The 13,857-nt window shown below is 35.5% G+C and overlaps 2 protein-coding genes across 4 annotated transcripts; one reads left to right on the top strand and one right to left on the bottom strand.

The window, feature by feature from the left end:
- The first annotated feature begins 461 nt into the window (after positions 1-461).
- Positions 462-6,656, top strand: LOC122317136 (neuroguidin-like). Of its 3 annotated transcripts, XM_043134072.1 has the most exons (10): positions 462-624; positions 2,768-3,147; positions 3,477-3,546; positions 3,760-3,847; positions 4,139-4,318; positions 4,404-4,583; positions 4,712-4,885; positions 4,978-5,132; positions 5,344-5,470; positions 6,421-6,656. In XM_043134072.1, exons 3-10 carry the CDS (start codon positions 3,503-3,505, stop codon positions 6,430-6,432), a joined length of 960 nt encoding a protein of 319 aa, XP_042990006.1. In that variant the 5' UTR covers positions 462-624; positions 2,768-3,147; positions 3,477-3,502; the 3' UTR covers positions 6,433-6,656. The 3 variants fall into 3 exon arrangements, with proteins under 3 accessions (XP_042990006.1, XP_042990003.1, XP_042990005.1); XM_043134069.1 differs by lacking the exon at positions 2,768-3,147 and having other exon boundaries at positions 463-624; XM_043134071.1 differs by lacking the exons at positions 462-624; positions 2,768-3,147 and adding an exon at positions 3,153-3,273.
- Positions 6,657-7,406: 750 nt separating this feature from the next.
- LOC122316557 (protein CLT2, chloroplastic) lies at positions 7,407-13,088 on the bottom strand. Its single transcript, XM_043133179.1, has 10 exons — positions 12,581-13,088; positions 12,352-12,497; positions 12,020-12,057; positions 11,462-11,577; positions 10,446-10,545; positions 10,318-10,353; positions 10,132-10,182; positions 8,696-8,819; positions 7,926-8,051; positions 7,407-7,758 (listed from the first exon to the last, which is right to left on the bottom strand). The coding sequence occupies exons 1-10, from the start codon at positions 12,964-12,966 to the stop codon at positions 7,601-7,603; spliced, it is 1,281 nt and encodes a 426-aa protein (XP_042989113.1). The 5' UTR covers positions 12,967-13,088; the 3' UTR covers positions 7,407-7,600.
- Between the last annotated feature and the right edge of the window lie 769 nt (positions 13,089-13,857).

Genomic DNA, 13,857 nt, shown 5'->3' with positions numbered 1-13,857 from the left:
TTATCAATTTTTTTGGAATATTGGTTACGTTATTGAGACTTGGGGATGGTTATAGTTAACCATATTAGAGTATTTTTTTTTTTTTGAATAAAATGGATTTTTTGTGTCTTTGAGATTTTGGAGCTTATATTTTGTACGGTGAAGTGTGATTGTGAAGTGAAAGAAAGTAACTCTCTTATCCCATCTCAGCGTGGGGCATTACATTTATAAAGATCTACACGAGACTTGATTATTTAGGACTTGTATAAATCATTCATCACAAAAAAAAAAAAAAAAAAACAATACAAAAAACTGGCCTATTTAAATGAAGGCAAGCTCACTAGTAGGCCTGTGCATACAAAGCAGTGGGCCGATCCGTCCGCAATAACCGGCCTGAGCCCAACCGACAAAAGTCGGGTTATTCGGATCCACGTCATTTGGGTTGAACCAAGTTGATTATCGGTCGAAACCGATACCGTCCGTGCGTTTTGATCCTTGAACCAAGGCAGAGTCCCGACTCCCTCTCCCTCTTCCCTTCGTTTCACAAGCCCTAGCCAGTGCCCCACTCCGTTCGTCGTCGCCGTTCGCAGTCACTGTTGGGAATCGCCGTTCGTCATCGCCGTTCTTCTTCACCGTTCAAGCCAGGTAGTCCCTCTGTTTACCGTATTTCCCCCAAATCTTTGTGATTTTGTGCTGAATTTTGCTTAGAGGATCAGGATGCTTGTATTTCTCTTCAAGATGAGGGTTTGGTTGAAGTGGGTTTTGATTTTGTGCTGGGTTTTGGTTGAAACGATAAGATATAGTTTCTCTTTGCGACAATCACTTGTAATGTGCATAGTCCAAGTCACCAGAGAGGGAAGGAGAGTCTATGTAAAGTTTCTCGGATTGTGCAAAGGGGAGAAAGATGGGAAAGGGTTTTGTTTAAAGAGTAAATTTCTAAATGACGAGAAATTTTGGTGTTTTCCCCATCACATGTATTCAACTTTTTCCTTTCCTCGATAGCTAAATAAGAAAGGTAATATGTTACATATTGCATTAATTGTGATTCATGAGAAAGGTTACTTTCTTTTGGCCAAAAAGAATTTTTCTGAGGTGAGGAAATTTCATTAGGTGCGTTCAGGTCCTTGGAAAGAAGAAACACGAAACCAACTTTATACTTCAGTTCATTTTAATTTCTTCAGTGTTTATTTTCTCAAAGATTGTTGACGTGGCTGAATAGATTACAAAGATTGAAACATTTCTCTAGGGATATAGAAATTGGGTTTTTCTAATATTTAATGTTGGGTCTATATTTTCCATCGGAAATGATTTGTGAGAGAAATTTTCAAAAATCTAACCTTTCCGGTGCACAATTCCATGAAAATCATCTGTACTCATTTTCTATAAACAATATTTAATACAGAAACTCTATTTAAATCTAGTTGTAAAACCCAACACAATACATCATGTTTTGTCTTTGATAACAGTTTATAAATAAATGATCAAGGCTCCACCGAGAAGGTGAGCAAAATTATTCTGCCATATTCAGAAAAATGAAACGATCAAACCATCAAGATTGAGATATTTTCTAATTTTAAACTCAAATTAGATCATTCAATTATAAAGATATAGACTATATATATAGATAAATATCACATACAATATTAAATACTGTATAATATTTCAATTCAAATGATCTATTTCAAATAAGAATTTGGAGACTCAATCCAGCTTTTATGACTCCTAATTAATATATCTATTTCCAATTGATCAAGACCTTCAACTATTGTTGGTTTCCATTTCTTGGTTTTGTAGCTCTTTTTAATACCACCTGCAATGTGTTTGGCTTTTATGCATATTTTGAATGCAAGTTGTTTCCTTTTCTTGGTTGAGAAGTTATTTTTGTCCACCTACTTCATCCGAGAATGCAAGCTCCAAGTGTTTGTTGAAGTCATTTTTTGTATTATTTTTCTATTTATTATTCTTATTTTTGTATTGTATCTGTTATCTTGAAGTGCTTGTTGAAGTCATTTTTTTTTTCCAAATATTAAAAATATAATATTGACTGCTTGAAAAAAAAAAAGGAACTCCAAATATCCTCAGTCTAGTTTCCTTAAGATGAACAAATATTTTAGCAGATTCTCCATCATATATACTCCATCATTGGCCGACCAGGTATAACATTTTGAGTTTGACACTTCGAAATAATTAGGGCACACTAATGAGCAGGCCGTTTTGTCCCCACACCCCTACCCTAAAAATGGCTTGAAAGTGAAGAAGGAATGTGTCTTGCATGGCCGCTTCTGCCAATATGGTATGGCTAGCTAGGGTTGAGTCGAGCAGATTAGTTAGAATATGAAACTAGCACAATGACTGATCCCCGGCCCCAACATCCTTTTGTTTTTGTTGTTTGTTTGTTTGAACTGCAACTGGGAAATATGACTCTAAACTGACCAGCTATGATTATATAATGTTGAAAAGTGTATAATTACTCGTCTGGTTTAATACAGTTCATAGAACAGCTATGATTATATAATGTTGGTGGCCTTGAAATCATTTATTAATCTTAAATTAATGCCTTACCAGTTTTATAAATTAATGATTATGTATATGGTAATGTCTTTCTTGTACCAGTTTTATATTTGTACAAATTATGGAATTGGTTTTAATAGTTTGGTAGAGGTTTTAATGGTTTTAACAGCAATTGTATAGAAAAAGGCGTTTATTTTGCAGTTTTTCTCTTGATAGTTTTGTACTAGTGTTTTGCTTAATCCTTAGTAATGAAATGATATTTATTTGTATGGAAAAGAAACCAAAGTGGGTGCAGAATTGCAGAATTTCATCAAAACAGAACGACAAAAAAAAAAAGAAAAAAAAAAAAGATCCGTCCGTACAACTCGACATGTACGGACGGGTCGGGTTGGGTTGGCACGCTTTGGGCAACCGGGTCGGATCCGACCATGCACAGAACCGACTTTTGCTTACGGGTTGCAGGCCTACTCACTAGTGGAGTCCAGTAGACAGCTGATTGATTGGCTGCCTGCTTTTCCTAATTCAGCCTTCCTAAACTAGGGCTACTTTTGCATCTTGTTTTGCAATACGAAGCCCTAGATAACTCGCCCTGTGCAGAAATTGGCTAGTCAACCATAGAATCGAAGGCACAATCGAGGAGTCCGATGCAGGCTTGCTGTAATTGACACTTCTTATACTAGTTATTTTTCTTCTTTGAGTTATACTCTGTTGTTCAAAGCTCAGTTTTTCAATCTAACGGCCACGTTCCGATACGATTTTTCTCCTTGTCGTGGTCATACTCGGGCAAGGTTACATCGGAAGAAATTGGCTAATTACCAGTTGTATCTTTTTTCTTTAATGCTCAGAGGATTTTTTTTTTTGAAATATGCTCGATCATCAAGCTCTTAATTTTTTTTTTTAGCCTAGCCTGGCCTACTTGAATAATAATATTTTCATGTTGGGTGTTTAAACTTTGAATGTTTGTTCTTTAAATGGGCATCTGGCAGACTGATTGGAGAGCTGGATTTGAAGTATGGCGGGGACTACCAACTCTGGTCACAATGACCTAATTACAAAGTAAGCTTGAATATCTGTGTGTTGCTGGTTTTCTTGTTCTTTCACATATATTTTTATTTACTTTGTTGGGAGATTACAATCTGTGAATGCACAACCTGAAAGCTTGCAATGGAATTTGGAAGTTGGCACTCAAACTCGTGAATTTGAGATTTTCCCCCTTTTTCCGTTTTGTTAATCTGATACAATGTTGCCCTTATTTTGTCTTCATTGCAGAGAAGCTCCTCAGTTAACTGCAGTCTTGAAAGAAATGAAGGAAGGGTTAGATTCTGTAAGGAGTAAAGTTGAAGCTTTAACCACGAAGGTAGGATCATTTGCGAGTCCAATTTTATGTCTGGGATACAATCTTTCTTACAAATACTGAATTATTTTTGAGGTAATATCTTTGTGCACGACTTTGTTTAGTAGCATAGCCTACATGCCCTCGTCAATGTGGCTCTGCAGCATAAAGTACGGTTATTACAAGTATTAACAAAATCAGCTTGTTGTAGTTATTGACGAATGCCTCGTTTCATTTTACAAGTAACCAATTGTATTGCATTCATTGTCCACTATGACAAGTGATTACTTAACTTTTTTTTGTCTCACATTCTAGGTGAAATCAAATCAGCTTCCAACAGCAGATGGGATTAGCTATCTTGAAGCCAAAAATTTGCTTCTCCTAAACTATTGCCAGTCATTGGTCTATTATCTGCTTCGCAAAGCTAAAGGATTCTCGATTGAGGGCCATCCTGTTGTTCGGAGCCTAGTAGAGACAAGGTTGTTTTTGGAAAAGGTAGGGGATTTGTTTCTTTTCTTCTTATCCATCAATAACTCGTGTTGTTCCTATTACATAAATGTCGTCTTTCTATTTATGCCAGATTCGACCGATTGACAAAAAGCTCCAGTACCAAGTCCAGAAGCTCACAAGGGTTTCCGCAGGTACAGCAGAAGCTGTAGGTCTGAGGGAAGAGTCAGATGCTCCTCAGAAGGTGGAGGATCTTTTGAAATATCGTCCGAACCCTGACATGCTTGTTCCCAAATCAGATATGACTTCCGAGGTGAGCCAAGATATTAAAGTATCAAGTTCGGCAATTGAGTTTTTCCATCCCTCTTTTAAAAAACTTTATTTACAAAAATGAAACATATTTGAGGTTTTTGTTTTCTAATTTGCGTTTATAATTTGTAGGAAGCTGGCGGCGTGTATCGACCCCCCAAGTTTGCCCCTACTTCTATGGAGGAAGGTAAGATCTCAAGGCATGAAAGGAATGCCTCGAGAATGGAGAAACAGATCCTAAGGCAATCTAGGCAGAGTGATTTTGTGCGTGGGCTGATGAATGACTTGGAGGGGAGACCTGAAGAGGTTAGTTGTGGACCACTTTTTCAGAGTCACTGGAGTTTAAGGACTTAATGTATAATAGCTGGCGATCTATTTTTGTGGCTGGTTGAATACAGGTCAGAGAAATAGTTGGACATGAAAGTAGAGAGCTTGCTAGATATATGGCAAAAATGGAGAGGCGTGCACAGGAAGAAGAAGAGCTTTTCACTCGTGCTCCCATGACAAAGATGGAGAAAAAGAAGGAGAAGCATCTAAAGAAATCAAGAAATGGGTATGCAGAACAGAATTAATATTGGTTTTACTGATCTTCTTTTCTCATTTGTAGACTTGTACAGTTAGGCTTTTGCCTATTCTTATGATCAATAAAATTTTATTTACCGATAAAAAAAAATAAAATTATAGACTTGTAAAGTTTGATAGGATATTTGGTGGTTTGTCCTATTTTCTCTTTTGCTTGACTGGTTTTCATCTCTTTATACCAGGTTGCTTGGACTGACAGACGGTTTCTATGATGAAATCAAAACCTTACCACTAGAGGATGATGGCAGTGAGCAAGTGACAAGCTTTGATAATGGTAGCAATAGAATGCAAAAATTTAAGAAGCACAAGGTATGCCATAGGTAGCTTTTGGAATAGTTATATGGTATTCTCATTCTATAAGGCCAATCATGCCAACTAATGAAGAGCCAAAAAGAGACTCGAAGACTAAAGCCTTGTACATAGAGTTTAGGCAAAAAAGCAATGATGCAGACTCGCTGATGATATCATCATACATTTTTTAATGGTATAAATTAGTTTTATTGATGAAAAAAGTAGACATAGCCCAAGTACATGAGGTTTTATTGGCACTAAAGCCTAAACAAGAAAGAGAGTATCATTTAAATAGGCATACCAAATTTTAAGGAAAATTGTAACTTCATAGATAACTGACACCTGAAGAAAGAGGGTCGATTTTTTAGGGACATAAACCCAAGAAAATTAACTCAATTAATTCCAATTAAATTGGGGTTGCTTATGTATTCTCATCGACTAATTGGGAATAGCCATACGTCTTCTTTTCCTATATTTATCCTATTTGAAAATTTAATATTGCCTCCACGATTAACATCGCTTTCTTCACTACTGCTACCAATGTAATTTTAAGCGTCCCTTTGTCTCTTTTCACTTCCATGCCTTGGAATCAAATTGCTTTTTATCATTGGTGCATTGATTGGTTTTGTTGTGCCTGATCAAACCATCTCAATAAGCCTTTTTCATCTTACCCTCAGTAGGAGCCATTTCTACCTTTGAATTTACGCCCTCATATTTTTATCTATCCTAGTATTCCCAGTTGTGCATGCCAACACTCATTTTGCTAACCTCATAGGCTAATTCTACGACCCATCCTCTTCATTCTCTCAGTTATGAATTATCGATCCAAGATTTCTTAAGTACTGCCGCTTTGTTATTCATAGGCTTTCATGTACCATTTACTTCAACGATTTGTTATTGCTTTGATTTGTTTAAACTATTTTGTGCATAAAGATGTGAACTAGGTGCTGACTTTTGCTCATTTGCAGAGGCGGCACTGAGCAACAACAAAATTGGATCTTTGGATTTGCTGAGCAACTGGGAGTTAAAGCTGCGTGGCAGTTCTGTACCGTTAAAGTGGTAATTTAATATTTAAATGGATGCGTGTGGTGCAATTTTGTTTACCATCTGATGTAATTCCTTTCAAGGCAAACTACCAAAGAATATTGTAGAGAAAAAACCTCCCCCAGTTTTCCAGATGAGTTTAATTTGTTTGATTTGATCACGTACAGATCAGTATCTAAATCTTCAACTCATCAAAAATGAAAACGTTCCAGTTAAATCTTAGTATTTCTGGAAAATGGGCTGTTAGATTCCCAGATATTTTATAGGCCGAAGAAACGGAAGCATTGAATAGACTCAAAATATATTAACATTGCGAATCATCCTTTCCTGGCTAGCTAATTGTTCCACGTACTCAAAGAAGGAAGAGTTAGAAACTGGCAGGGTTTTGCTTTTTGAGTTTTATCTTTGGCATTTCCTATCACAAACATCATGAATTCCAGGTCTTCTCCTAAAAAGAAAACGTTTGGATCATAAGATTAATTTACCGTCATTTCGGAAACTACCATGTTAATAAGATAGGAGTTATTTTAGGCTGCATGGGATTTACAAAAGCAGCCCCTAGTGCTAAGACAACGAAGACATTCGAAATTCACACACCTTCCGTAGTCGCAGTCAGAAATAACCCAAAGCCTTGAAATTACCCCGCAAGCAATCAACCCAAGAAAATAGATATTCAATTTTATTTTCATTATTTTTTTTATAAAAAAAGGGGAGAAGCATGAAAGACCACAATATCGTAGTTCTTTATGCGGATGGTTGCTTAATTAAAAATTAAAATTAAATTTTGCTACATATAAACAAAATTGTACATTAATTTATGTATCAATACTGATTCTTTCATACATAAAATTTAAATTAGTATTATTTTTAATAAAATTTTTTGACCAATCACAATAAATTGATGCACATATTAGTACATAATTGTGCTTGCAGTTAGGTTTTTTCATTAAAATTTGGGGTGAATGGCCCACTGAGATTTCTGAAAACAGAGAGAGTGTAGCACGATGCTGTGGAAAATATCGAAACTTAGAATGGCGGGCGCAATATGTATTATGTACAGCAGGATGGATAAAGAAATTGACTCAACAGGGTGCCACTTCGAAGTCAAACATCTTCAGAGCCCTGTTTGGCAGGCCGCGGTATGTTGTAAAGAATTAGACCTGATACAAGAATGGCACTGCCAAAGAGAAAATAGGGGCTCAAGCTTGTGGCCTCTGGAAGATACGGCAACGGAAGAGAGAGAATATAAATTGAAACCGGCACTGCAAATTAAACAAAAGCAACCCATTAGCAAAATGCTTTTAGAAACCTAATAATTGTACACACATGAAGATGTATCTACAGGAACGTGTGCATATGTACACACTTGAAACAAATACAAGCAGGAGAGAGAGAGAGAGAGAGAGAGAGAGAGAGAGAGAGAGAGCACCTGACAACATTACAGTAAGAGACGAAACAACTGCAGAAGAAATTTTTACTACATTGAGCACTGATATGTTGAAAGCCAAATTCACAAATATATAAAGCAGTGGAAGCAACGGGGCCCCATCACAACCTGAAAGAAGTTGCATGCATAAAAAGAAACAACAAAATGAGATGAACAAACTTTGAAGAAGAATAAAAATCTAAGGGAAAAGAGAACTAATCCAACAATGAAGAAATAAGATAACAATGCGATCACTCTCTGAATTGATGCCTAAACTTCACAGTATGTAACTACACACTTATCAATCTTGTCCCTTCAAGGCCTAAACTTCGGTTGAATGGCAGCATTCCAACCTTTTCTTCCCCATTAGCATTGATGTGTCGGTCTCATGGTAGTATTACAAGCTTCCAATATCTACCATGCAATGATGCAAGTTCCGTTGCACTTAAACATCTTTTGTTTTGTGGACTAGAATTATTTTATGCTATTTGGAAGGGGGAGGGAGATTTTGGAAAGTTTAATTTGTCGGGCACTTCTGTAACTTTTAGCCATGATGTCAGAACCAGATTTTTCAAATGAAATTTGACCGTAGACAAAGAAATGAATACAGAAATTAATTTGAGAGTTTCCTAAAGTAAAGCTTGAGTGTAAATAAATAGTAATAAAACCTTGTATGTGTCAAAAGGAGACCTAATGATTTCAACTAATACTCATATGCAACGACAAGGCAAATTAATTGTGGGGAAGAAACAAAGCACCCATAAGTAAAGCACCTGGTTGATTGGCTCCAAAGTTAAGAAAGCAACCAGCACCACTTTCAAGATAAGAAGGAAGTTGGCCAAATGGTATGCCCCTCATCTTGGAGAGGAAAGGTAAAAAGAGAAGCACAAAAAGAGCCTACAAGTTCAAGGAACTATTAGAATCAACAAGATATAGTATTTGACATATGACTCATCTTTATATATAATTGATGGTTGGCATTGATGATCCTGAACATCAAATGATACACATTGTCTAAGATAAGCTAGAAAAACTTAGGAAAAAAAAAAATCCATCTACAATAATTTTTACTAAGACAATAAAAGCTCTTCCATTTCAAAACAATCAGCGGGGTTTATCACAAACATCAAATTAAAATGAACTTAGTACGTGGCGCTAAGTCCGCATATGTTAAGAGCTAAAACAGACTATGTTGCACAGCAGCTTTGTGTCCCTGTTACGTTACAATAGTTTAATGCAAGGTGTGGCTTCCCATAAGGCCATCAGAAGTTGAGTCCTATTGATAGGTTAACAGAAGGATGCTTTAGGATATGGTCAACTCTGCCTGTGGCTGGTATTGACAACTATATCCTGTTTGAATCAGTTTTCACTTTTGGCAAGAGCAACATTACATCCATTGTCCCTGGCAGCATAGCACATTGTGGGCTTTTAAACTAGACATTTAATTATTCATGGGCATCTTCGGACTTTTGTTGTTCTCCATATCGGATGCTGCATACAGCTACCAGCATTTGCTGTCTCAGATGTAGAAATTCATTTAAAAAGATTTGCACAAACAACTTCACTAATGGGAAAAAAATCCTCTATAGAAGGCCATTCCTAGATCAATTTATCATGCACATTTTCTTTGTTTTTTGGTTGTTTTTTTTTTTTTTTTGGGGTGGGGGAAGAGGGGCGGTTGTTTCCATTCCCTTGCGAGAGAGAACAAGAAGAGAGAGAAAGCTTTTTTTTTTTTAATAAGTAAGAGGAGAGACAAAGCTTACATAGAAAGAAACTGAATATCAAACTGGAAAGTAAATAAAGATAATGAATTAGGTCAGAAAAGCAATAATCTTGGGAACTTGGTCTAACGCAATCATGCATCTCTAAATGCGACCCCTCGCTGCCATGATACACTTCCAAATCTAAACATTAACGGAACTTTCTATATCCATCCTACCCAACATAATAAAAGAATACTTTATACTAAACTAAGAATAGAAATTCTAAAAGTAGCATGCAAAAGAAATATTTCTTCCAAAAATCCCTTTGAGTCCAAAAGAATTGCTATTTGAAGTGATAAGTGCGAATTTCAGATAAGCTACTTTTGTTTTGTTTTGATAGGGCCTACTCAATTAAGAGGATAAACAGGAGACCATTAGCAGTGGCTCATGGGACACTTACTGATGAACATCAATGAAGTATTTATGGCTAACGACATGACAATTACCTGGAATCCAGACCCCAAAGAATTGACCACAAATAGGTCAAGAGACTTTCCCTGCACGAAAATTGTTTCAATCAGTGAGAATTTCCAATAACAAGACATACACCCATGTTAACTTCACAATGATTTAAAAAGGCCAGATAAAAGATTAAATAATGATTAAAAAATCAAGAGGAAAAATTGTCATACATTAAGGCGGGTCAGAGCATCAGTGAAAATAAATTCCTGTTACATAATAAGAATTCAAGATTGATTAATTTGTCTATGCAAAGTGCAATTGGAAATATGATACTAGTTCCTCACTGTAAGTCTGTAACCTTGATAATAGATGCAACAGCCTGAAAAGCACTTGAGGCTAGCATTAGTGCTGGCCATTTAAACTCAACTCCAGATAACATTTGGCCAGCATCAGACCCACTGAAATTTTTAGAGAGCACAAATAATTATCAGAGACCCACAGAAGGAACCATATGTGGAAATCAAGTCCATAAGAATAATGAAGATAGGCAGGTTCAGATTATGATAATCGGGTTAAATGGTACAGATTTCACCATGCTCCTCTATAGCAGACCAGAAAAAATCTACAAGTATCTTCCAGCAAAGGACATGATTAAAGCAAGACGGTGAAGTTCCCATTCTCTTTAAATAAAAATTCTCAGCAGTTCAGAACCATTTGAAACACTTCATGGGTTGTTCCGCAACACAGAGTTCATGTTTCAAAATAAAGTATCAGAATAATTTTCTTTGGAAAATGTTCCATTGGCTGATTTTGGGTAATCATAGGTTTCTCGAAATGAAGACAAACCAGAAGATGCTGGTGAAACTCAATGCAGGGAGGCAAGAATGCAGAAAAAGGTAATAGACATAAACAAGGAACTGAATACTTTATGCTTTTCTCCTTAGAAACTCCAAAGAATTTGGGTCTGAAATAAGAGGTAGCAAAATCATTATTTTGGCAGATAAGATGCAAACCATCTTTGTTACTTTGGTTACCCAAAGATAGAATACAGATACTTTCATCTACATTCTGCACCAGCAATTCATCAAAATCAGAAAAAGTAAAAGGAACACATTTTCAACATCTGCTGTCCCCATACCAAACCTTCTCTAGAGAACAGTACTATTACTTTATAAGTGATAAAACTTTATGCTTAAATTCTTGCAATTTCTTATCTTTGTTAGGAAACACATGCATACCATCACACATTTATGGATAATACATCATGCATATCATAGTAACTGTTGGCAGAACCTCTTATAAAATATATTTGCCATGTCTCTCAACATATTTTAAGCACAATGGTGAATCTTTGAACTGTGGAAGAACAAATACCTGGCAACAGCCACCACCACACCAGTAGCTACAAGTAAGCAGCCAGCAATTTGATTAAACGAGTAACTTCTCCCCAATAGAAAAGTAGAAAAAGCCAGCTGCCACACCAAAAATGTCTGCAAGACAAAGGTCACAAAAAGCAATATGGAAGAGACGGATAAGGTGCTCAAATGACTAGCAAACAATTATTTTTCCCAAAAAGGAAAAAGAATATCAAGTAGTTTTAGAAAAAGATTATAAGAATTAACTTCATCCTGCATCTCTTCTAGGCTACAATGACATTTCTCATTCGTCTCATATAAAAAAAGACAACATTTTTCATTTTTTGTTTTTTACAAACTTTTTAAGCTAGAAATTATCTTTTCTTAAAATTGTTGTAATTTCTGTCAATGACACAGATACTCGATGGGGTTTGCCACAACCAGACAGGCCGGTGTCAGGAGGGTTTACTCTGTGAAGCACTTGAGAAAGCCAAAGGCGTTTTACACCGGCAACATTTATCAAAATTACTCTGTACAATCAAGGAGTTCTTTTTATTTATAAGTGCATCAAAAATACCTGACTCAGTATCGGTATGGTTGGTCCAGGAAGCATGGCTGTGGAAGATGCATAACATTCAGTGCTAAGCTCATCATCAAACACAAAAAACATACGACTCAAAATCTTCCTTTGAAACCACCTAAAACCGGCTATTCCTTTCTCATACTCCATATCCGAATAAAACCAAGTAATCCCATTGAAAACGAAACTCAAGTACGCAAGAGATTGAACATAACCCTTGCAAACAACGTACAAACAGAAGGGAACAAAAAAATTGAAAAAAAAATAAATCCCAAAATTTAAAATTGGCGTTCAATCGTAAAATCCAGATGAAACACATATTTCAATACCTCCAGCAGCCATCCCGGTAGCGACGCCGAGAGCTTCTAAAATACCAATAGCCATAAAACGCCATTTGGGGAGAGCAAGCATTTCATTGGTCACAATCCCCGCCCGGTACCGTATATACAATATCGAAAAATATATAGCCACGTACCTGATAATTAAAGCAGAAAAAATCCAATAGCATAACACTTCGATCCCATTGAATGTTAAAAAAATTTGCAAATAATAAATTACCCAAAAGTTGTGAGCTGAGCTAGAAAGAAGGGGTATTCCTTCATGGGAACGAGAGCGAGCTTGTAGAGCACGCGATTGGCGATGGCTAACATTGCGGTGACCGCGGAAGCGGTGACAATTAACTTGGTGTCGGAGGAGTACGCTGTTGAGTTTGATCTGTTTGAATCGTTGACTCTGAAAGAAAGGTCGCCAAGCTTGCGATTGCAAGTAAAGAGTGTGTTCGGACGGAGATAACGACGGAGCTTCGGGTTTTGGAGGGAATTTGGCATTTCGAGGAGGAAGCAGCGTAAGGTTGTTTGGCCATGGAAGTTGGTGCGGCCTTGAGGTCGCTGAGATGGGAATTGCGGGGAACGGAAGCTAGACGACGACGTGTAAGAGAATCCCATAAGATAAATGTCGTATATCTCCGCACGGTTTTTTTCAGACTGTTTGCGTCAATTCTGAACTGAAGTGTGCATACATTTAAGGCGTGCGATCGCTTTGCGGCAGGTTCTTTCTATACGTGATACCAGGTCAAAGAAACTTCTCAACGTTTGGTATAAATTTTATATAATTCCTTCGTAAAAATGTAAGTCTCATAAAAACAGAATTTTTTACATTTTTTTTTTTAATAATAGAGTCTACCTTTTAAATTTTTATAAAAAGTTTGCGTAAGATTTGTACATTTAGGACATGTATATATCATTTTTCATATATATCATTTTTTTTTATAAATCTTATATGTATCTCTAAAACAATATATCATATTTAAAAAAATGAAATAATAATATGAAAAAAAAGCATCATTATAAATATTAGAAAAATAATATTTAATTATTCTTTTAATAATAGATCTTCATTTTTTTAAAAATATATAAGATTTGCATAAATTTTGAAGTTGTTTAGATAGTGCGATGAGATAATATAATATTAGATGAAAGTTAAAAGTTGAATAAAATATTATTAAAATATTATTTTTTAATATTATTATTATTTTAAAATTTAAAAAAATTATATTATTTATTATATTTTGTATGAAAATTTTAAAAAAATTATAATTATAAATTTGATCAGATGAAAGTATTTATTAATCCCAACTACTCCTATATATAATATCACTTTAAATATAATGTCTCCTATACTTATAAAAAGCCCTAAAAATCAAAGAGAAGTAAAAAAATATGGGAGGAAAAATTAGATTTTAAAAATTTAGGATAATATTATTTAAAATTTGAAATATTATTTTAAAATTTGTAGTATTTCAATAATTTCATACTATTTTGTTTAACTTATTATTT

Source organism: Carya illinoinensis, chromosome 7 (genome assembly GCF_018687715.1).
Source record: "Carya illinoinensis cultivar Pawnee chromosome 7, C.illinoinensisPawnee_v1, whole genome shotgun sequence".
NCBI lineage: Eukaryota > Viridiplantae > Streptophyta > Magnoliopsida > Fagales > Juglandaceae > Carya > Carya illinoinensis.
The sequence above is the reverse complement of the archived record's forward strand: the minus strand, read 5'-3'. Positions and strand labels throughout refer to the sequence as shown.